Genomic DNA, 24108 nt, shown 5'->3' with positions numbered 1-24108 from the left:
ACCCCCAAATGCGTCAATCATAAGGCCGCAAACCATCAACAGGCTTGGTCGAGCGGATGTAACATTGATATGCATCGCTCTTCCACCGGCCGGAACGTTTAATACGAATATCCGACTGGTGACAGTTCGCAGCAGCAGTCGCAGCGCCGATACGGAAGCTATGCGGAGTAATACGGCGAAGTGTAGTAATACCATGCAAAATCGCCTTCAGCATGCCGGCGAAGCGAGTACGAGAAAGAAATGTACCATCCCGAAAAGTGGATAAAGGATAGTTAGTTATTAGGATATTCCAAACGACTACGCACTTGGTAATACTTATAGATAGACCGAAATGGGCAAACAGACCTGTTTGTAGCAGACAGAGATACGAGCAAACCTCGAGTAAAGTGGTCAGTTTTAGATCGCTTAATAGAAATTAAAACTTCGGATTTCTGAAAGGTCACGTCAGACAACAACAAGGTAGAATGATTCTGGAAAGAGCGTTTGTGCGACGACGTGTACTCACACGGACGAAGGAAGCCGAAATATGCAGCATTGCCAGCTGCCCAGAATAACGATTTATCGTAAGGTGCCCACTGAGAATCATTAAGACCGCGCTTAATTAATCTCATAGTATCCAAAGATACCGGCAGTCTCTTATCGCAGCGAGGCGGACGGAGCCGCGCATATTCTTTAACAGTGCGAATAATAACAAGCAACTTTGTAAAATCAAAATTTCCATGCTCACATAGCCAGTTAGAAATACCAGAAATATATACACAAAGCGTAGTGTATGATCTGCCAGATTCGAACAAATGTGCAATGAAACGCAATAAAGACGAGCAGCTTAGCTGATATTAAATTGTGACGATGGCAGAAGTTACGATAAGATGTAAAACCAATGCTGTACACGGACCGAGAAAAGGATGCAATATGACTTTTTAATAACAATTTAATAGTAGAATCCATGCTGTTTAATTAGTAACTCATTCAACACATCTGGTACGAACTCAGGGTTAGCTTTAGCATTAGGACAAAGCTGGCGAAATTTAACGAGGCGATCACGTGATAAAGCTTCTGAAAGCTGCCGATTTACCCGCAGAGCCATCCCCATGGCAAGAGATTGGTTGACCTTTTAGCCGGACGCCATCTTGCCTTGTCTGCTACGCGGCGCAGCATATATGTGCGGTGGTTTGGCTGATTTGCAATTTTTTGTCGTTTGTTGCTTTGGAATTTTGTTTTGGTTTCTTGTTTTGGTTTAGTTTTTCTTCCTTTTTTGAAGTTGATATGCACTGACTTATGGATGATCTTTGATTTGTTTTCTTACCCACCATAGTATGTATAGTTTAATGGTTTTTTTAATGGCTTTCTCCTGGTTTTTTAATCATAAATCCGTACCTGGAACATAAATGGTCGCGCGCTAGCGCGACCGACACTTGTAGTATGTATCTGTACAAGTAATAAGAAAAACTTTTTCAAATAAACTTCAAAAAATCTTTCAGGTAGAAACCTTTCTACAAAATGCTCAAAACTGAAGAAATTCACGAGAGCAATGCCAGCGCTACCAAAGCCAGTTCGAGCCACGATAGTCTTTTTGAATTAACTACTTTAAGCGTATTACTTACGGCAGTCACATTTTGAAACTTTTACCATATTTGAACCGAACGCGAGCTCGAAAATCGAAATGTAGTCTGCCCGATCAGTTAACCAAGTTATTATTGCGGCTGCCGCAAGTAATACGCTTCAAGCGTTAATTCAAAAAAGGCCAACGTGGCTCGAAATGGTTTCGGTAACGCTGGCATTGCCCTCGTAAATTTCTTCTATTTTGAGCGCTTTGTAGAAAAGTTTCTACGTGAAGCATTTTTTGAAGTTTATTTGAAAAAACTCAAGTTTTTCTTGTTACTTGTACATTGCTCAGTATTTGAATACTAAATTCTCCACGCAACAGTGTTTCAAAGAGTATTTCACGGTCAACTTGAACTCATGGTTGCATTTGGAAACTTAAACCATATTTTACGGTACGTTTCCCGTCTGCACCGGTCATAGTTATTCAGAAAATTACTTATTTTGCCTGCATCTGCCCCGGAATCTCAGGATCTGATTCTTGTACAAGCTTCCAACGGTTTAGAATTATTATTTGGTTACTAAAAAAACAAGCATTGTTCAACTGATCATGAATTAAGCCGTTGTAGATATGGCCTTAAGTTGATGCCTAGGACAAGGGAAAATCAAAGGCAGACGGATGTCGTATTCCGTTGCAGTCAACGATGCCAGATGTCGGTGGATCGTTGGAGGATTACCCGATACTACGGAAACGCATTGGCCGTGTTATTCGTGATCCGGTACAATACCGTAGACAGTTAGTCTGTAGTTCTGGGTCAGGTCTCCCCGTTTCTGCATGGCTTTAAATATTTTGAACGAGTGTTCAAATGATTGCCACAAGCACAAAACAGTTCGCAGCATTGACACTACTCACCATGGTCAGTCACGTAACATGATATTACGAGCATATAGAGCAAAGATGCTTTGGGTACGATGCAGTTCCATTCGAAGACGCCCGCTGTATATTTAGGCGGGAAAACAACCGCTCCTCGAAAATTTCAAAAAATGTTAAAACAGTGCTTCACTTTGCAACGTTTTAAATCCAAAAACAGGACCTCAAAACTTCAGCTTATTTATATAACTTTTAGCGCGATACTAAAATCGTACACCATGACCTTTTATGCGAACTGTAGCTTGGTGGAACTCCGTCCCTAGTCTCTGTATAAAGGCATGGCTTTTTTGATGTTTCTTCGTGTCATGGTTCATTGAATTCTTCCAGTTTCTTGTCTTGGCACCAGTAAAGATCCGTACCAATGGTGCATTCAATTGCACCATTGGTGCATGCATGTGCACTTTTGCTGCATGTACCATTGTTTGTGTACTTACTTAGGTGCTAATAAATCATACAATTTTCTCGTCGCCGACTTGTAGTACTATGGTCAAGTACCAATTGCTTTGTTTATCGACGTACCGTGTAATGCACTGTTGACTGATCGCTGCCGTCGCACCGTCCGTATTGGTGCAATATTAATTATTTATGGCAGTGCTGTAATTGTTACCCTATTGTTTATAATTCCCCATCTCGCCGTGCGCCCTGGTGCAGTTCACTGGTACTTTCTCATCGTGCGGTCGATATTGGGTATTGATTGCACAAGCGTGTAATACCCAAGCCCCTGGGTAACAGCAGTGGACAGTGATCAGGAATGCAGGTACCATTGACAGCGATTGACACGTCATTGACAGCAAAATTTAATGTTGCAAAACTTGCAGTTATTGTGTAGAGGTCGTCGTTCTGAACGCTAAGTACTATACTGGCATTTACACCAAATTTTGTACGTCACATACTGTGTCGTGCAAATACTATCTAATTAAATATACACTCCCATTAGTAATTTTGCAATATGTTAACCTTTGCAGAGCGCTAACGTAGGCACTGTACTATAGTAGTTACTGTACTGTTAAGTACTTCTATATTAATTTAGTTGTTGTTGTCTATAAGGTACAGCTTGTTAACGGGATGTAATTGTTTGCAGCATTAATTTTATTGACAACTTTGAGAATTTGTTGTCCGCCTTTGGTTGGTCTGTTCTCGAAGTGCAAAGATTCATTAGAAACCTTAAATTGCACTTTTAACATATAAGTTTTTAAAATGAAGCCTAAAAGTGCAAACGGGATATAGAATTTGTTGTAGTTGCCCCCAAAAAAACTGCGCTGAAGCACCCAATGGGGCAACTTCAAGTTTGCTGTTTCTAAATATAACGTATAATTTTTTTACATATTGGATTTATTTTGAAAAAATCTTGTGTAAAAAACAGTAAAGATATAAATTTTTAAACATGAAACTAATTCCCCTAACTGAGAAAACCACTGATCGTTGGAATTCGAATGGCTGAATTCAAAACCAAAAAACCCAGTATGTAAAATAATTTTGTCTTTCCAACGGTACCCAGAACAGCCAATTCCATTGCGGCAATGGATTATAGGCGCGTAGAACTGTCCAGACTTTAATTCTAAATATGGGTTTTGTTTTTCGAAATGGTCCTCTGCATCGGCGCAGAAAAGTAAACATACCACCGCTACCTGCAGGCTGCATATAGCGTTCATCAAATCGCAGTCTGCGCGCGGTAGCAGCGCAACGCAGACACGCAGCCCGTGCGGTTGTTTGCGGTTCGGTTTGAGAGGTTGGCAGTTAAGTGAATGGAACGTACTGCTGGACCCGAGCGTCGTTTTAGACCCACGGTACCTTTTGATCTTACACAGTTGTGCTTTTATTTGGATCTTCTGTTTCGAAAAAACATCCATTTTAAAGAGCATTTTTTCTATCTGGGAAACTGTAGCTATTGTAACTCCTCTGAAATGAAGGCAAAACAATTACCTCGCCTTAATCGAAGTGCTTTTACATATTGCTTTGCTTACTGTGTTGCCTGGAGACAGTACTGCTGGCTTTCTGTTCAGCAATACTTCTAAAGTGCACCCGTTCTTTCAAAGTACTGCTGCGCCAAGTGACCTTCCGGACAACGCCGAACAAGCCGAAACGGACGATCAAGTGCTGAGGCATTTTAAAAGTATTGCAGCACTTTGAAAGTACAGCAATACTTTTAAAGTATTCTATTGCTTTTAAAATATTTTGAAACTACAGCAATACTTTAAAGTACTTTGCACTTTTAAAGTACAATACTTTGAAACAATACTTTTAAAGTATTCCTGCATTTTAAAGTATTGCATGAGTGCAGCAATACTTTTAAAGTATTGCAGCACTTTGGAACTACAACTTAAAGTACAACAGTACTAGTATTGCTGTGCCAAAGTGACCTTCCCGAACAACGCCGAAGCCGAAACAGACGATCTAGCGCTGGGCATTTTAAAGTATTGCACTTTGAAAGCTATAAAATCTGAAAGTTATCCTAGTAAACAATTTTAAAGTATAGCAGTACTTAAAACCTCAGCGCTTGATCGTCTTTCGGCAGTTACTGCTGCACTGGCCGAAACGATAAACTTGAAATTATTGCAGTACTTTGAAAGTACAGCAATACTTCTAAAGTAAACTTTCAAAGTATTATACTGCTGTGCCAAGTGACCTTCCCGAACAACGCCGAACAAGCCGAAACAGAAGATCAAGCGCTGAGGCGTTTTAAGTACTGCAATGCTATAAAATAATACTTTAAAGTATTGCTGTAATTTAAAGTACTGCAATACTTTGAACGAATACTTTAAACTGACGATTAAGTGCTGGGGCATTTGAAAGTATGGCAGTACTTCGAAAGTAAAGCAATACTTTGAAAGTAATATTACTTTCAGTACCAGAAGGTGACCTTCCCGAACATCCCCGAACAGGCCGAAACTGACGATTAAGTGCTGGGGCATTTGAAAGTATGGCAGTACTTCGAAAGTAGAGCAATACTTTTAAAGTACTGCATTACTTTCAGTACCAAGGTGACCTTCCCGAACATCCCCGAACAGGCCGAAACTGACGATTAAGTGCTGGGGCATTTGAAATTACGGCAGTACTTCGAAAGTAAAGCAATACTTTTAAAGTACTGCATTACTTTCAGTACCAAGGTGACCTTCCCGAACATCCCCGAACAGGCCGAAACTGACGATTAAGTGCTGGGGCATTTGAAAGTACGGCAGTACTTCGAAATAAAGCAATACTTTTAAAAGTACTGCATTACTTTCAGTACCAATGTGACCTTCCCGAACATCCCCGAACACGCCGAAACTGACGATTAATTGGTGAGGCATTCGAAAGTACGGCAGTACTTCGAAAGTAGAGCAATACTTTTAAAGTACTGCATTACTTTCAGTACCAAGGTGACCTTCCCGAACATCCCCGAACAGGCCGAAACTGACGATTAAGTGCTAGGGCATTTGAAAGCATGGCAGTACTTCGAAAGTAATGCAATACTTTGAAATTACTGCATTACTTTCAGTACCAAGGTGACTTTCCCGAACATTCCCGAACACGCCGAAACTGACGATTAATTGCTGAGGCATTTGAAAGTATGGCAGTACTTCGAAAGTAATGCAATACTTTGAAAGTATTGTATTACTTTCAGTAACAAGGTCACCTTCCCGAACATCCCCGAACAGGCCGAAACTGACGATTAAGTGCTGGGGCATTTGAAAGTATAGCAGTACATTTTTTCATTCACATTTTGACCTGCAAAGTATTGCATTAATTTGTAGATAAAGCAGTACTTTAAAAAGCAGTACTTTGTACTTTAAAGCAGTACTTTATCTTTTGCAGTTTAAATGTATGGTATACGTATACATAACCCGAAAGAGTATGTTTTACGTTGTCAAATAGCTTCGATTATATTGTCTTTAGTCATATGATGAGAATGGATCAGACTTTGAAATGCTTGATGCATGCCATCATACCGTCAAGTAATTCATCTCATGGCCGCTTACCAATGAATTCAGCAAATGCACCACCACCAGAACGATTTGCAGGGCCACACCCAACCCACGCTTTCACCCCGCTGATTAATTACTTGCCGGTATCGAATGGGCAATCCATACAAATCGCTCCAAGTAGTGAGCGCAAAGACCACTACGGACCCGTCGAACCAATTCGTGTCCAGAATATTTCTCCAGTCGCAGTCGCCGATCCCAAAGAGCCTATGGGTATACCGGCACCGGACTTTCAGCTTCCAGTTCCTTCCACACTATGAGATCGCTCCCGCTTCATATTGACAACATAGTTCCCGAGTCGACACCATCCAGTGGCCGATCAAACCACACCACAGTGCTGGTTGCCAATGCAGCAGCAGCCCTTCCTGGTGAAATAGTATGGGTGCCGCAACATAGTGTCCGTACAAGCAGCAATCCTGCTGTTAATCTGGGTGCCCAAACCTAACCCTCCCAGAACCCCAACCCCCTGACGCGGCACCGGCTAGGTAATCGGTGTTAGTGGACTGATCTTAGCATAACAAAGGACTAATTAGTGGAGATTTCTCATTTTTACATTTTTTTAAAAATGCATTGCATTATGGTAAACATGCGACGACGACAGCTTTTCAATTCTTGTCTGCTTTGCAGATCTGCACCGTACTGATACAAAAACGGTTGCGTCATGGTAAAGTACGGTGCATTATAATGCACAGTGTCACTAGAGATACTGAAGATTGCAGTACTAATGAAAACATAGTTTGCACTGTGGTGCAAGAATTATTAACCGTATTGCATTTAAATAACAAATCTACACAATACAGGTGGTGGGCGTGTGATACAGTAGCAACAGTTGGAAAATAATACAGGCACGTTTTCATCGTGGTGCATTATAGTGCAGCGACGACGACAACTCATTATATCTATATAAGCCGCAGATTGATACTGTACCGGTACACACACGATTGTATCGTGGTGTCTTACTGTGTATTATTGACAGCAAGTACAGTATCTAGTATGCAATGTAATATCCAGCCAGCTGGATAGTATAGTATCTAGCATGCAATACTAGATACAGCTTCACATTGCAATCCCAGCTGGTGCAAGCAACTGACTTGTCGTCGTCGCTATTAGTATTGTCATCTGCACTGTACTGGTACGGTTCTTTACCTTTACCCTTGTCTTTTTCAAATCATTTTCTTTACTAGGCATTTCCAGCTACGCTTACGAAGCATCGCGAGCGGTACTGTAAATTCGCTTGAATTTTCGAATGTAAAGGTTACAGTTTTTTCTTCAGGTTAAAGTTGAAATGCAGAACTAAACGACAGGCTAGCCGGCTGATTAATTCAATCAAAGTGTATGATTCAATCATTAGCTGGGCTACGCCTACATAATCCTGATCTCGATTATTGTACGCGCAGTACAGCATTCTGCAGTCAGTACGGGTACGACCTCCGGTCGGAATTCTGTAAGAGACTTTCACAATCGTTTTTCCAAATTTCAGTCTTTCCTCACCCAGAAACTCTGCAACTAGTAAAACGTTTCGAGCAAGTTTACAGTACTACGGATTTACGGAATATTTACATTGGCCCTGTTTACATTGGAAAGTCGCGGTTTTTTTAATTTTATCACGTAATATCCGGTAATGGTACAGTAAGGCCTTGGCTCAAATTCGAACCGTATCTCGCTACGTTACGGCAGCTCCACCACACGATGTAGCTGTTTGCAGTGGCCACGCCTATAGATTCCGTTCTCCAAGCCACCTCGTGCGGTGGAGCCACCGTACCGTAGCGAGATACGGTTCAAATTTGAGCCAAGGCCTAAGACAAAGTACAGTACATGCCATCTGATAGTAGGGAGTGGCCACATCGGAAGCATCTGTACAATGTCAGTAAGATTCCTAAAGATCCTGTTCATTTAATAAGACTCTGAATAGCTGACAACATGTCAGTCACGCGAACCTCACCTCTTTAAGGTCGCACGTCACTATAATATCTAGCAGGACCGACTCTATACAGGCTTAAGAGCTGAAAAGGTCACGTGGCGGTAGTCGGTAGATAAGACACCGCTATGCAGCACTATGTAAAGCCAGTAACGGTACCAAAAAATATTTCTGTTGGTCCCGATCAGAAACGGTTGCGCAACAGCTCAAAAGAAAAAAGAAAAAAATTATATGCTTTAAGTTCACAAGTTTTGTGGCAGAATTAGCAGAATGAACGTTAAAAAGTGGTTTGAATTTGACATACGTATAGTATACAAGTCGCTGGCACTCGCTGGCTACCGTTGCAACGGTCGCTCCGTAAGCTCTGTTGTGCAAGCAAGGTGGATAAGGGATAAACCCTGGTGATGTTAGTCAACGCGTGGCAAAATTCAGTACTTTTTTTGCAATGATGTGGTTATCAACCACCACTAGTTATACCGGTTAACCTCCTACAGCATGCCATAAACGATGGCATTTGACCTCTGTGTTCGACGGAATACATGCGCAGACGCGATGGAAGTGTACGAGGACCGCGCTCAACACCGGCTGGTCGACGGTTACAGTATCCATGTCCATGTCCCAAGAGATTCAGGAACATTTACTGGTTGTAAGCGGTAGCAAAAGATCCTTTTCGTTGGTCTACAGCGTCTGCACTCTGCAACTTTGCGCCGCGAATAGAACGCCCCGTTTTAATGTGCTCCTACCGTATTTCGAAAATTTAAGCCGGCAAAAGCGAAGGCGAATGCGGTGAAATCGTGGACGTGAAGGCTGTTTTGTGATACTGAGACGAGTACTCCTACTGTACATGTATTAGGTTGCGTGCTAACGTTGCTCGCGATTTAAGTACATCTTTTCTGCTGTTAGTATAAGTACCAAAATTATCTGTATCATCGCAGAATCGTATGCTAATGCAAAAATCCACTGGTACAAACGGGTGTGACTGCTTATTCACACAGAACTGTAATTAATATTTATGACTTGTGTTATAAAAAAAAACTGCAATGACAAGCGGAATCTTGGCAGTTTTAAACGACTGGAACGGATGCTAACTCGCATCTGTAGAACAAAATGCGAAATTGTACCGGTAGAAGTTAGGTTATAACTAAAATAATGTACGGCGCACACAAGATAATAACAATTATTAATATTGTACAATGGACAACAGTATTACGAAAAAAGGAGCATTCGGTTTTCATGTATCCAAAGCCACAGCGTTGTTATGTCGTGCATTTTGCCCGTTTTCCGATCTCCGGTCCCATTTCGCCACAACCGCGGAGGCAATGATCAGCAGGATCGGATCCAGAATAATCTGGCAGGAGAACATATTACCGACAACCATAAAAATGTGAGTATCAGAAACGGTCGTAGCGTAGTTCGAAATCGTTGTTACGGTTATCGGCGTCCAGCACACCACAATGGAGCCCATCATTAGATAAAAAGTTACCATGTTGTTGGGCGTGCGCCGCCGAGAAGGTTTGTGGGGCGCTGAATTGGTCGGTGCTCCCGGTAAAACCGCGTTTGGGTTTTGTGCTATTCTGAGCCGCTTACTAATCCTTCGTCGACGTTGCCAAACGATGACCGGAAACAATCCAATGGTCAGCAGTTCCGGCAACAACAGCGCGTGAAATGCACGACCATCCAGTGTCCTGGGTTGTGCTGGTTGATTGGCCGAGCACGCTGGGATTACCGTTGTAGCGAGACGGTAGTACAAGGAATCGATGATCAACGCCGGGAGACTAATAATTTGACTGTAGAAAAACATGATAACGCATGCGCTACATGCCAGTTTCACCTTATGACGCAGACGGTAGGAATTGGGAAAGGTCACCGCCCAAAATCGGTTCAGCGTCATCAGCAGGTTGGCATGCATCGTGGAGGTTAGTGTGATGGAAGTGGCGAAAATAAAAAGGTCACAAAGTTCCGGATTGTGGAAATTGGTTGCGTTCCAATGCAACAATATTGCGGCTGGTTTATTCATGGTGGCATGGAGTAAGTTGCAAATGAGAAGATTAATGATGTAAATGCGGAAAGCAGTAAAGTTTTGCCGGTCCAGGTAGATAATATAGATAGCCACACTGTTCAGGATGATCCCAGAGATCATACTGAAGACATTAAAGATTGTTAGAGCACTCCAACCAAAAATAGCGTACGGGATTATCATATGTGTAGAGGAATTGTTCGCCATGTTTCGTCGCTATAAACTGGAAAATTAAAAGCGGTCAATTTGCCGATCGGTTACATTTGTAGGCAAACAAGGATCAAAAAGACAAACTAACTATGGATTACCACCAGAGCTATAATGGATAGCCGTAGTATTTTTCAGTAAAATGTTAGGAAAAAGAAAGTGCTTATTCTGACTGTTCTGTTCAGGTGTTTTCGCTTTCTGACGGCTATGCGATTTGTCTAAGTACCATTAAATTTTGATATCCTCAAAACCGTAGTTTCTGAAATCCCGCAAATTAATGGTCGGAAATACTGCAATGTTGCAGGTTGTTCGGCAGCCTACACAGTCTTACAAATATTTGTACTCCTCCTAGCTATAGTATTTCCACCATCAAACAGCATCTTCCTTACGCGCAAGGTCAAAGCATTGAAGAGATCAATATCAAGGAGATCCGGATACACGGCTTGGCAAACGGTGGTCTCTAAAGAAAATTGCTGCTCATCTAAAGAAAATTGCTGCTCATCTTAAGAAAATTTCTCATCTAAAGAAAATTGCTGCTCATCTAAAGAAAATTGCTGCTCATCTTCGCAAAAACACCCACGCATTTCAGTACAAACGACAGAAATAGCAAACCTGCGGAAGCATTTATATGCTGGAGCTTGACCAAAACTAATTAAGTAACACAATGATATATTCACAATCTCGGACACGTTAGTACAAAGCTTAAGCTCGAACTATCGTTTCTGGGTGTGGTATTCCGGTGGCCCCATTTGCTCTTAATTAAAACTGCCACAAATCTACCGAAAACAAGCAATTATTTCCGGTAGCAGCAGCAATGTAATGATGCGCCTTCTGAGGCGATGGGCTGTGCTGGCTGTTTGGGGGTGCGTGTCGGGTCAAAGATACTATAGACTCATTAATAAAGCCGGCTGTACTGTAACTAGAGAAATTGCTCATGTCACGTTTGTCCCGTTTTTCTGCATGCCGCGGTTTCGACGCAAAACCAAGGCATCGAAATACCATGAAGTGTGCGGTAAAGGTCATGATAATGAACTGGTGAAGGCGACAAAGCATGCTGTATTAACAGACCACATGACGCCGAATTGAAAGAATTGTTTGAGCTTATTTGCTAAAACACTCGCGGACAAGTTCTACATCATCGTACGAAACAGGAACTATCAGTACTACCTAGTAAGTAGTACCTACAAAAACTTTTTTTGGCAGTGGAAGGAGCATTGGTAAGCCATTAAATAGTATATACTTGTGCCTGTAGTAATTGATGGCCCCTTAAATAACACATATTTATTATCGACCGGAGCGTAGCGAAGGTCCTCTTAATTCAGCACCAATGCAAAAATGTATCTAGGTCCGTTACGAAAGGTTGTTGCGAAAGGTCATTACGAAAATGTTGCTGGCTGGAAGTTGAAATTTTTGATTATGTTAATTGTAAGTTAAATTGATTATCATTTGCACAAGCGAAAGCTGCATTCTGCGCTCCGGTCTGCCAATGCACGCCAACGTGCATTTTTCCTAGTTTATGTAACACGGCTAATGCCCATTTGTTGGTTGTTGCGCCCTTTATGTCCTGCGCTCTTATACGCGTCCATAAGACATCAAATTCCCCGGAACGCTGTTGAATTAAGAAGGTTACAACATCAAAGTGTTTCTTTGTGGTAATTATGTATGTCATAAGTAGAAGCAGATAAGTACTCTGTATATATGGAGAACCATTGAGATTTACTGGCATTATTTACGAAGATCAAGCAGACAAGCTTTGCCCAGAACTACACAGATATGTTGGATAATTCAGAAGAACGGAAACTGCAGATCCTGGGAGCGTTCCGTAACTAATCAAGCGATTTCCGGAACCCCGACACTTAGGGCACTTTAATTCATTTGTCAATTATCTATAAAGAACTGGCGTGGTATTGGTAATCTTACAGGTGTTGTCCTATTGCGAAGATGTAATTTGCCGGAACTGCATAGCTTGTCTTGCATGGCATTGAGCATGGAAGCATTCCGTTGGGTCTTGCAAGAATTGTTTTTCAGGTTTTTAGTTCTGCAGTTCCGGATGTGCACAAAATGTCTTACGCATTTTCTGCACAAGCCGTCTGTTATGCTCCGTGTCATATTCCAAGAGATACTGCAAACTCATCCCAGTTTTCGAATCCTTAATATACACTGTTACGCTGTAATCTAGAGAGTCTTGGTGTAAAAATCTAGAATACAATTGCAGTGTCATATGATCATTCGATAATTTTACGGTAAAATTTAGAATAGTCTCGTCTTGGCTTTTTTTATAACAAGTACGATAGCTTTAACAGGGGTCAGAGGGCTACACTTCGGTAGGCGTCTTACAGGTTGGTGTTGAATCTGTTGATCGTTTGCATCTATGGCTCATTTTGTACCACTCATTATATTCCACGTATTCCGATGTATTCCACATGCATTCCGTCTGTATTCACCGTCTCACTACCTGACAGTACCTGTCCCTCGATTGACCTTGCTAGCAAAGCGTAAGTAATCGTATTCGTTTCGCATTCTAAAACGAAGCAGATAGGGATGCATTCGACGGCAATCCAGAGAGGGAATTTAGAATTAAAGCAGCGAGTGCCACATCGCAGGCCATCCGTTGTTTAGTCATTATAAGAAGAACCGTGAACTCGGGAATTTGAATCTTTTTCCAATACTCACAGATATATGTTTTATTGCAATATTAAAAGCAGTTTGTACTACTGTCTAAGCCAGTTAGTTTACATGATTTTCCATCGCCCCCCCCCCATAAGGAAGCTAAAATAAGTTAGAATCCTGCGTCATTGGCAAGCAGCATCCACGTATCCCAACCCGACACTCAGAAAATAAAGGTGCAGACAGATCGGAGTCGCAGCCGAAGTGCGTGCGGCCGTGTCACAATCAAAAATTAATAATCTCAGTTCTACCTCGTACTAAAACGAATATTCCTCTATATATGTATTAACATCCAGAACGTAATGCGGCGAAATTGCCAGACATGCACAGTGCTGGGTCGGCCCGGGCCGTTCGTCAAATTCCAGTTTTTTAATTAATTGTTTTATATTTTTCCGGTGCCAGTTATATATACGTGTATAAGGTCAGTTTAATCCGTCGCTGTTTATTTTGCGTCGCTTTTATTTCTCGTTTCCTAAGTGTTAAATAGTACAATTCAGAAAACTACTATAACGGCCCCGCTCGGCAAATGTTTGCAATTTGCATGACTAATGCAAACATTTGCCGAGAAATTTGCCAGCGTCCACTACGTATACGATTTAGAGATCAGGCTTTGCCAAAGTTTATAACTGCGGTATGGCAACAAAAACGAAACATCGGTATAACGACTAAAGTATCGCAAACAATGAGTACGAGTCTATTCTTAATGAAGCATTCCGCTATCTCGTGCCAGATGCTGGGATTTCAGATTTCAAGCGTCTTATGCATCTCGACATGAAACTGTTGCGTGTTGCGCACGAGTATTCAATGTTTCTTGGCAATATGCCCACTTTCGGAAATAATTTCGAGTTTCGTGTTTTCCGTTTCTTTGTTTTTTTGATTTATATTTATCTACAAAAAACAGAACCTTATGCAGCATGAACTGCTTGACGTTGTAGCCATTTGATGACACAGCACTTGAATTCCCATTACCGAAACAGACAAATTGACTTGAATTCCCAGCACTTGAATTCCCATTACCGATTCCCATTACCGATTTTACTGCGGTTAAGCCAAGCGTGGATAAAACGTGATTTCCGACTTTTAAAAAAATACCGTAATTGGCCTAGCGGCATGTTCAGTAACTCTTCAGTGGAACAGTCCCTCATCGCGTTTGGGTGGAGGCCGTGGAGCTACATTACGCTTCTCAGTCTAATTTATGATCTATGCGGCATTCGTCACGATATGTTGGCTCTGTACGCATTACACCTGGACCGCTAAACTTCTCGCCTTTTCGCATTTACATCGTGAACGTTAACCTGGTCAGTCTGTATGACGCTGTTTTCGGGAAAATCTCCAGCATTTTACTGTACAGATCTGTACAGCAAAATGCTGGAGATTTTCTAGAAGTGAAGAAGCATTTCTGAACAATAAGTATGGTACTTATGCAATTGGTATAGGTGTCAACGGCCGTGTTTTGCAGTACAACGCGTCTATGCTAACTTTCTAATGATTCTTAACCGGTTTTGGGCACATTCTTATCGTTTACAGCAAAGCGTTCGTGGGGCGTGCGCCACTTTTACTACAGTTCGGTGACCTTTCCGCCATTTCTACTGGACGCACTACATTATCACTGATCAACCCGCATCTCGGGAACCTACTTACGAAACTTTTTCGCACAGTTCCAATTCGTTCGTGCTGTAATCTGTTTAAAAACAGCATTTCCTGTTGCTGTCATTCTGATTTTTTACCCGATCACTATTTTTGTGGAACGCAAAACAGCAAAACCTACATGGTGGCTGTGAAGATGGACAGAGAACTCATCGGCCAGGAAGTTCTCACCAGGAAAACCAGATCCCGAAATATCAACATGGTCATGATTTATTTGCTAGTCATTTCGATAGTACGACGAAATTTCCTGAGTGTAACCCAGCTGGCACTCAAACCCGATCGAAGCCTCCATCTGTGCCATCTCCGCCTGCCCATGCTTCGTATGCGCGTGTTGTTGCTGGTAAGCGGCTACCAAAATCAATTCGTGGAAGTCAGACCTACAACGATGTAGAACCTCGGAACGATTTGAGTAAAACCTTGCAATGTAAGCGAAAACCTCACGCCGATTTTTGTGTCAGAGGCATTCCTCGCCTCGAAAATTCAAACTTCGCCACTGCGAAGGAATACAACGACTTCATCGCCAGTCAGCTGAATAGTGAAGGGATTTCTACCAGATTTGTGAGTGTGTTTCTTCCTTCTCGCGGAGACAAGCGTACTACAAAGTTTGCTACGATTGGAATATTTAAAGATGATGCGGAAAAAATCTTACGACCTGAAATTTGGCCCTCCAATGTTTTCGTTAGAGAATGGGTCTATTGACTCATTTAATGACTAAGTGCTATCTCTTTTGTTTTCATATTGTGATATCTCAACGAATTGTTAAAAGTGGCTGCCATTATCATGGCAGCTGATCTTCTACGTTTGTCTACAACCTCGTGCAGGTTCCTCCTGATTGTTGTAGACGTTAAGCTGATTAAACAAACAAACAAACAAATAAACAAACAAAACAAGTAGCCTGTTGGAACCCGTTTGTTTCCATCTTCGTGATGCATATGACTGCATAGAATACCGTACTGTAACGCTACTGTTTTCCTGACACCGGCCACTTCTATGGATTGTTTTGCCGAACGGAACTGGAGCTCAAGCGGTGAAGCGAGAGCTTTCCTCGCCACCATCCCAGCTTTGGACAATTCCAAACATTCTTTATACTTCAGCGGTTACTATATCGACTGGTCTCAAAGGATGTTGTGACATTCTCGTAGGCATTGAAGTTAAGTTGTTTCCTTCTGAAATAACTGCTTTTCTTTTAGTCAGATCTGTTTTCAATACCTTGTTCAATAACGCATTGATCAGTGAGCAATTGGGAATCTCTGTCATGCCAAAGTATCTGGATCATCGTACAATCGCATGATAATGCAAAACGCGTTGCACTGATTCAGATGGCTGTACTGCACAAGTACCAGCTTATTTGTACGCAACAGTAACTGTATTACGACTTTTGTTATAAAACAATTGAAGGAATGAAAAGGGGAATAATTTTTACGGCTGGGACGGTTGTTATCTCGCATTTGTAGAACAAAGTGAGAAGTTTTACCGGTAAAGAGTTAGGTAAAGAGTAAAATACATACGTGTACAAAATAATAATTATTATTTTTGCACAAGTAATAGCGGTATTACGAAGACAACCTCCAATTTTCATGTGTACAGGGTCGCAGCATTGTTAGGTCCATCTTGCACGTTTTCCTCCCGTTGGTTCCATTTCGACACAACAGCGGAGGCAATGATCAGCAGAATCGGATCAAGAATAATCTGGCAGGAGAACAGCTGACCAGCGATCTGAAAAAGGCGATTATCCGAAACGGTCTTAGCGTAGTTTGAAATCGTTAATCCGGTCATCGGCGTCCAGCACACCAGGATGGAGCCCATCATTAGATAGAAGGTGACCATATTGTTGGGCGAGCGCCGCCGAGAAGGTTTGTGGGGCGCCGAGTGGGTCGCCACTCTCGGCAAGACCACGTTCGGACCTTGTGCTGCTCCTGGTCGCCGACCAATCCTTCGCCGTCGCTGCCAAACGATTACCGGAAACAATCCAATGGTCAGCAGTTCCGGTAGCAGCATCGCGTGGATAATACGGGCGTCCAACGTTCTGGGTTGTGCTGGCTGATTGGGTGTACACACTGGGATTACCATAGTAGGGAGACGGTAGTACAAGGAGTCAATGATCAGCGCCGGGAGACTGATAATCTGACTGTACAGAAACAGGATAACACACGCGACACACGCTAATTTTACTTTATGTTTCAAGCGATAGGAATTGGGAAAGGTAACCTCCCAAAAACGATTTAGCGTCATCAGGAGAGTGGCGTGCATCGTGGATGTCAGCATGATGGAGGTGGCAAAAGTAAAGAGGTCACACAACGCCGGATTGTGAAAATTAGTAACGTTCCACGACAACAGTAACGCGGCTAATTTATTTACGGTAGCATGGAATAAGTTGCAAAGGAAGAGGTTAACTATATAAATGCGGAAAGCGGTAAAGTGTTGTCGATCCAGGTAAATGATATACAGAGCCGCGCTGTTCAGGAAGATCCCGGAAATCGCACTGAATACATTAAATATCGCTATGGCTGTCCAGCCGAAAGCGGCGTATGGGATTATCATATGCGTAGAGGAGTTGTTTGCCATCTTTTCGCCGCTACAACTATGAAATTTAAGGCAGTTTGGCGGCTGATCCGCGAAATTGGATGAGGACAAGGATTGAAAAGACGAACTAACCTTTGTTTACGACCAGAGTTGTAAGGGATATGCGTAGTACTTTCGACGTGCGGATGTAAAGATAAAATACTAGGGAAAAGGAAGTGCGTACTATAATTGTTCTGTGCAACTCTTTTCACAGTCAGATAGCTCGTGCGATTTGTCAAGTTACCCATATAAGCCTATATTTAAGTTTTGATATTTTCAAAACCGTAGTTCTCGGGATTCCGGAAATCATTGGTTCCGAAATACTGCGAAGTGACAAGTTGTTTCGGCAGCCCACAAAGTCTTACAAATGACTTGTACGCCTGCTGTTTCCACCATCAAGCGGCAACTTCCTTACGCAGCAAGGTCGTAGCGTGGAAGAGTTCAATATCAACAGGATGCGGATAAACTGCTTGGCAAACCATTGTCTTTCAAGCAGTACTTTCAAAAACTGCGAGCCGTCTTCACAAAAACATCCACAAAACACAAAATGACTTCAGCACAAAAGGACCGAAGCAGCAAACCGGCGAAATCACTCATTATGCAGGAGCTTGGTCAAAACAAATGAACACATTGATATATTCACAACCTCGGAAGAACACGTACAAAGCTAAGGCTGGAAACTGAAATGTCAATTATTAGACAATGTTGCACTAAACATGGGAGTTTCACAAATGGACCGGTGTGTCCGGTGACTGCCAAACATCCGGCGACATTGTGGTGGCTGAGTGTGGCGTTCCGATTACCGCGTCGGCTTACCATCAATGCTGCCGCCCATCTACCCCAGTTCAAAATCGCCCTCCCCGAAGCACCCGGGGGAGTTTATGACCCAAAGGTCACGGCGGGCCTCCTATGCGCCGGCCTTCATCTCCATTAACGTGCAGAGCGTGGAGGAGGATGAGGATAGTCAGGATAATGCGCTGAAGATCGATGAGAATATCAATCTGACATTGTCGCCGTCGTTGAACAGTATGTGTGATCCCAAATACTGGGACAATTATAGGACTGCTGTTTTTCTACATAATTATCATTCCTGTTTTTCTATTGATTATGATTGCTGTTTTTCACATAATTATCATTCCTGTTTTTCTATTGATTATTATTGCTGTTTTTCTGCATAATTATCATTCCTGTTTTTCTATTGATTATGATTGCTGTTTTTCTACATAATTATCATTCCTGTTTTTCTATTGATTATGATTGCTGTTTTTCTACCATACCGTCGCGCCTGATCCCTTTTTGAATCCTGTGGTTGTTGTATTGCTTTATGTTTCTTTTGATCAAAGGTTTCTAATATTGGACACCAGAATTTTTTGGTGTTGGACACCAAAATTTTTTGGTGTTTTCAATTGCAGATTTTTTGGTGTTGGACACCAGAATTTTTTGGTGTTGTGTTTCTTAATTTTTTGGTGTTGGACACCAGAATTTTTTGGTGTCGGACACCAGAATTTTTTGGTGTTGGACACCAAAATTTTTTGGTGTTGGACACCAGAATTTTTTGGTGTCGGACACCAGAATTTTTTGGTGTTGGACACCAGAATTTTTTGGTGTTGTGTTTCTTAATTTTTTGGTGTTGGACACCAGAATTTTTTGGTGTTGTGTTTCTTAATTTTTTGGTGTTGGACACCAGAATTTTTTGGTGTCGGACACCAGAATTTTTTGGTGTTGGACACCAAAATTATGGCGTAAAAATTATGGCGAAATTACTCGTAATTAAACATACCTTGGTGAAAACTGAGTCGATCCCCGCTCTCTGGTGCAGCTGCCACTCATCGTAGAAGATTTGCATGAGTGAGCGCCCGGGGTCCGCAGAATCTAGTTTCCGGTGAATAACACGACATTCCCGAACTCCCGAATGGTACGCTAATCCGTCTGGTTCTCCTGAATCCATAATCGTTATCAATCAAGAACGCAGATAAACCGTCACGGCACGTAACGAACTAACGGCGAAACCAACTGCAAGTACAACTTTCATTAATCATCACGCCGTTGCAGAGAGTAATGGTGATTTCCAATAATTTAAACGAAAATAACAGTACAGTTTACTTAGTCAAACGTCTACGACGGAGAAATCTATAGTATATGAAACTGCGTGTAGAACGGGCAACGGCAACATTCGTGTCGATTTCTAATTCTGTCCACGTAACTGTCCACATGGCGCATGTACCTTGTGTCACACAATTAAAAGCTGCTTTTAAGCGCGGCAGCCACCATATACGGCAGCGACAGCAGTCCATGCCTGTAATTCGCAAGTTACACTTTAGGATATTTGAGTCGCTACGTACTCGTTAGACGTCAGGGAGTCGAATCCACTGGATGGATCTCGCTAGAAACTTTTACATTACCGAAGACGATGTGAGGAACGACTGCGATTGGACGCATGCCTTAGTAAAGTACGGAACTGAAGCCCGGCGTAACGGTGGAGATCTTCAAGCATGATTTGTCGCAGGATACCGTTGAAGACCTACTAAAGCACTTCAGCTGTGTGATCGCCACTGAGACTCCCTTATCGCTGTGGATCGCTATCAATGAATCACTACGTGTGAACGGGAGTAAACACATCCCGTTTATTAGTGTGGGTGCGTGTGGCATTTTCGCCGGAGTGTCCTGTGATTTCGGTGAGGAATTCAAGGTGTATGATCCGCAAACCGAAGAAGGCAGGGACTTACTAATTTCTTCGTTTACACCAGTAAGTCTGGCAGGAAATGCTTAATAAATAGTCTTTTACATCTTTTAAGCTGCCAGAATTGTTTATAATTTATCGGTGTTATTTTATCAGTTACTCATAAATTGAGCCGTCAATAAAATATGGGTGCATTTTTTATGGCACTTCTGCATTCATGAAAAAATGCTATTTCCCAGTTAATTTTGCTTTTGGGTAAAGTCGCAGAAATGCCAGTACAGTACAGTAATAATTAATGTGTTTTTCCATTTGACGTGCTGCGATTTTCGCATTCTATGAATAATCAGCATTCTATACTACTTGCTTCTCTAGAGTTTGTACTTCCGGTGCTATCATACGGGCATTGCTTAGCAACAATTGCGGGATATCAATAGGGTCCATTTTTTGCAGGTATCAGCTGGCTGATTCGTTTCTAACCGAAAAGCTATCCGAAGATGCAGTCCACTACAAACTCTACGAGCAGTCGAAGCCGCCTTCCGGACGGACTCCCACTAATGAGGGCGATGTGTTTATCTTCAGCGAAGGATCCGTGGTCTTCTGGAATGTGAAGAAGGACGATGCGGCCTCTTTTTTGAAAGTGCTCCAGCAGTACGCCGTTAAACCGTATTCACGTATGTTAAACAGCGACAGCCGATAAGGCGATTGCTTTATCTTATCGTGTTGAATATTATGCCAACCTTATTATGGAAATTCAAGGGAATTCCGTATTAACGGCTCTCGCTCGCCGTTAATAACGTATTTTATGTTTTTTTTTCACTTTTGTGAAGTGTTTATCTGTTTTTTTTATCAGTTTACATTATCTGTTTTTTTATCTTTGTTTTTTATCTGTTTACAGAGTCTATTGTCCAGGATGAAGCGGAATTTCTGGACTACTCTTTTACGGATGGCCCTGGTGACGAGTACCGTGGTCGACCAGGAGTCCCGTCGGCAGCAGACGCTGCCAAACTGTCATCCGACGGCCATATTCTGCTGCGGAAATCCATGGAGGTTGTCCATCCCCAGTTGCTCAGTCTGATCAAATACGCCTTTTCCGACGCCACTGTGCTTTCTGGTGCGTAGCATAAGTGTTATTTATTGTGTTCGCAGTTATTTGGTAAAGCGTTCACAATTCTTTATGTTTATCGTTCTCACGACTACCATTTTCGATTTCTCAGTTGAAAATGTTTTTAAACTATTAAATTATTTAATTTTTTTGCAGTTAAGTTGGCTGTTTATGAGGCTATGCTGCAAGAATACGTGGGATCCATCGAAAACGTCGCTGAGGTGAGCACAATAATAGATTCAAAATTATTGTACTTTCTGTATTCCATTCATAATTATCGCGGCTATTACTGCACACTACTGCCACTACTGCTTCAAAATAGAATCGTAATTACTGCTTCGTAATAAATTTGTGCATTGTAGAAATTAGTATGATTCTCATATTGTTGTGACTTGTACGTGGTCACGTCAACAGGACATCAAAACAAACGGACGTGATTAGCTTGTCGAAAGGTCAAGTGCTGCGTAAAACAGGGAGCTGTTCTTCCTCCGGCACTCCATTAATCTGGGCTCGAATATGCTGGATCCACCTGATTTCTACTGGGATCGTGAAGATTTGGAAGCTGAAGATTTGGAAGCACTGTACCGTGCCATGTGCACGTATCTTAACATCGGTCGGCGTACACGCATTTTCAACGAAAAACTTAACCACTGTTATTCTTTGGTAGAGCTGTTGCGTGACCATCTGAACAACCAGCACCATGTTCGATTAGAGCTGATGATTATTGCGCTCATTTGCGTGGAAGTGTTATTTGAATTCTTGCATTATGCCGAGAAGTACATGAGCACGGCTCCGTGATTTTGTATATTTTTTTACGAGTCAGTGTTTTCTTAGTTTTTTATCGTTTTATTGTGATCTTGAATAAAGCAGACTTGACAGATTAAAATCAGGGAATGTATTTACCACATCCAACAGTTGAACTAAGGTCAATAAAAATGGAAAACATTGGGCTGTCACCGAGGTACGCGCAATACAAAGCGGCGTCTGGGCTCCGTTAAGAGAATAATATTATATAAAATCAAGGAGTATCACGACAACACACTGATTCGCACTGCGCACGGATCGATCGAAAATAATTACATAAAACACAAAAAAACTTCAATATTTAGGTTTCACATTATTCGAATTTCAAAGGTCGCTTAAATATTATCGTCCCGTGAAAGGGTGTGCTGCACTTAACCGCCCTGCTTCAGCTGCAATCGGTCATCTGCCACCGCCGCATACGGTGAGTACAAAGCAGTCCGTCTGCCAAAGCCTCTGAATCCGAAGGACCCCATGGTGGTCATCGCGAAAAAGCTGACCATTCTTTGCGAGCACCTTGTATTGCGGAACCGTTTTGAAGAACTCTTTATCCACCCGTCGATCCGTGATCTACCGCATGCGATCGCCCAGAAATTGATTCAGCTCCAGATCAAGAACGGACTGACCTTCCTGGAAAAGGCCATGACCGCATGGGCGATCATGTACCGTAACACCCACTGTACCTAGGTCATCCACTGTTTTTTCTGTTTTAACTTTACTTCATTGATGTGCACACCGATCTGAACGCACTGTGATGATCCCTCTTTTAGTTTGTTAATTATATGAATTATGATAGCGCTTCTATTCACGTGTGTATGCATGCGCGGTATGCATACTTCTATTATTAGTGTCGTTATTGTGCAGTTTGTAATGACCGATAACCGAAACTGAGTGTAACGCTAACACTTTTTTTGGATGAAAACCTAGTATTTTGCACAGTAACTCCGAACACTGTTGTGATGTTACTAAAAAGGAAATACACAAGAAACCGAAAGTATACAATTATACAGTGCGACCTGTGTCTTTAAATTATGTAAATACGGAACACACATTTTTATTATTCAACACGCAGCATTCACGCAATTGCATTATGTCACATGCAACTGGCATCTAGTCGAACACGAACGGCTGAATTTCACATGGCTACAGTACCATACGGACTGGTGCATGGTGCACTCAATTGCGTGTTTTTTTAGTGTCCAACACCAAAAAATTCTGGTGTCCAACACCAAAAAATTAAGAAACAAAAAACCAAAAACATATGCAATTGAAAACACCAAAAAATTCTGGTGTCCAACACCAAAAAATTCTGGTGTCCAACACCAAAAAATTTTGGTGTCCAACACCAAAAAATTCTGGTGTCTGACACCAAAAAATTCTGGTGTCCAACACCAAAAAATTAAGAAACACAAACACCAAAAAATTCTGGTGTCCGACACCAAAAAAGCCTGGTGTCCAACACCAAAGAATTCTGGTGTCCGACACCAAAAAATTAAGAAACACAAACACCAAAAAATTCTGGTGTCCAACACCAAAAAATTAAAAAACACAAACACCAAAAAATTCTGGTGTCCGACACCAAAAAAGTCTGGTGTCCAACACCAAAAAATTCTGGTGTCCGACACCAAAAATTTCTGGTGTCCGACACCAAAAAAGTCTGGTGTCCAACACCAAAAAATTCTGGTGTCCGACACCAAAAATTTCTGGTGTCCAACACCAAAAAATTAAGAAACACAAACACCAAAAAATTCTGGTGTCCGACACCAAAAAAGTCTGGTGTCCAACACCAAAAAATCTGCAATTGAAAACACCAAAAAATTTTGGTGTCCAACACCAAAAAATTTTGGTGTCCGACACCAAAAAATTCTGTTAAGAAACGTAAAACATACAACCAAAGCAATACAAACAATACTTTACGAAACATGAAAATTGAAAAAGGGATCAGGCGCGACACAGTGGGAGAAACAGTGGGAGAAACAGTGGGAGAAACAATGGGAGAAACAATAAAAGAAACAATGGAAGAAACACAGCAGTCATAATCAGTAGAAACATAGGAATAACCGCCGCAACGG

The 24108-nt window shown here is 41.9% G+C and overlaps 1 protein-coding gene and 2 long non-coding RNA genes across 3 annotated transcripts; 1 reads left to right on the top strand and 2 right to left on the bottom strand.

Annotated features, from left to right (window-relative positions):
• Positions 1–9976: 9976 nt before the first annotated feature.
• Positions 9977–13257, bottom strand: LOC129595593 (uncharacterized). Its single transcript, XR_008691342.1, has 3 exons — positions 13043–13257; positions 10967–11037; positions 9977–10593 (listed from the first exon to the last, which is right to left on the bottom strand). It is a non-coding gene; the product is annotated as an uncharacterized LOC129595593 (long non-coding RNA).
• A 4633-nt stretch (positions 13258–17890) lies between these two features.
• Positions 17891–20312, bottom strand: LOC129595592 (uncharacterized). Its single transcript, XR_008691341.1, has 3 exons — positions 19796–20312; positions 19234–19466; positions 17891–18430 (listed from the first exon to the last, which is right to left on the bottom strand). It is a non-coding gene; the product is annotated as an uncharacterized LOC129595592 (long non-coding RNA).
• A 90-nt stretch (positions 20313–20402) lies between these two features.
• Positions 20403–22108, top strand: LOC129595624 (required for meiotic nuclear division protein 1 homolog). The gene is given in 5 exon segments (XM_055492683.1): positions 20403–20413; positions 20584–20804; positions 21029–21244; positions 21392–21456; positions 21650–22108. Coding segments are annotated over 5 exon segments (897 nt in total). The 3' UTR covers positions 22034–22108.
• The last annotated feature ends 2000 nt before the right edge of the window (positions 22109–24108 follow it).

The sequence above is a fragment of the Paramacrobiotus metropolitanus genome, unplaced genomic scaffold, assembly GCF_019649055.1.
Source record: "Paramacrobiotus metropolitanus isolate TYO unplaced genomic scaffold, Prichtersi_v1.0 Parri_scaffold0000080, whole genome shotgun sequence".
NCBI lineage: Eukaryota > Metazoa > Tardigrada > Eutardigrada > Parachela > Macrobiotidae > Paramacrobiotus > Paramacrobiotus metropolitanus.
The sequence above is the reverse complement of the archived record's forward strand: the minus strand, read 5'-3'. Positions and strand labels throughout refer to the sequence as shown.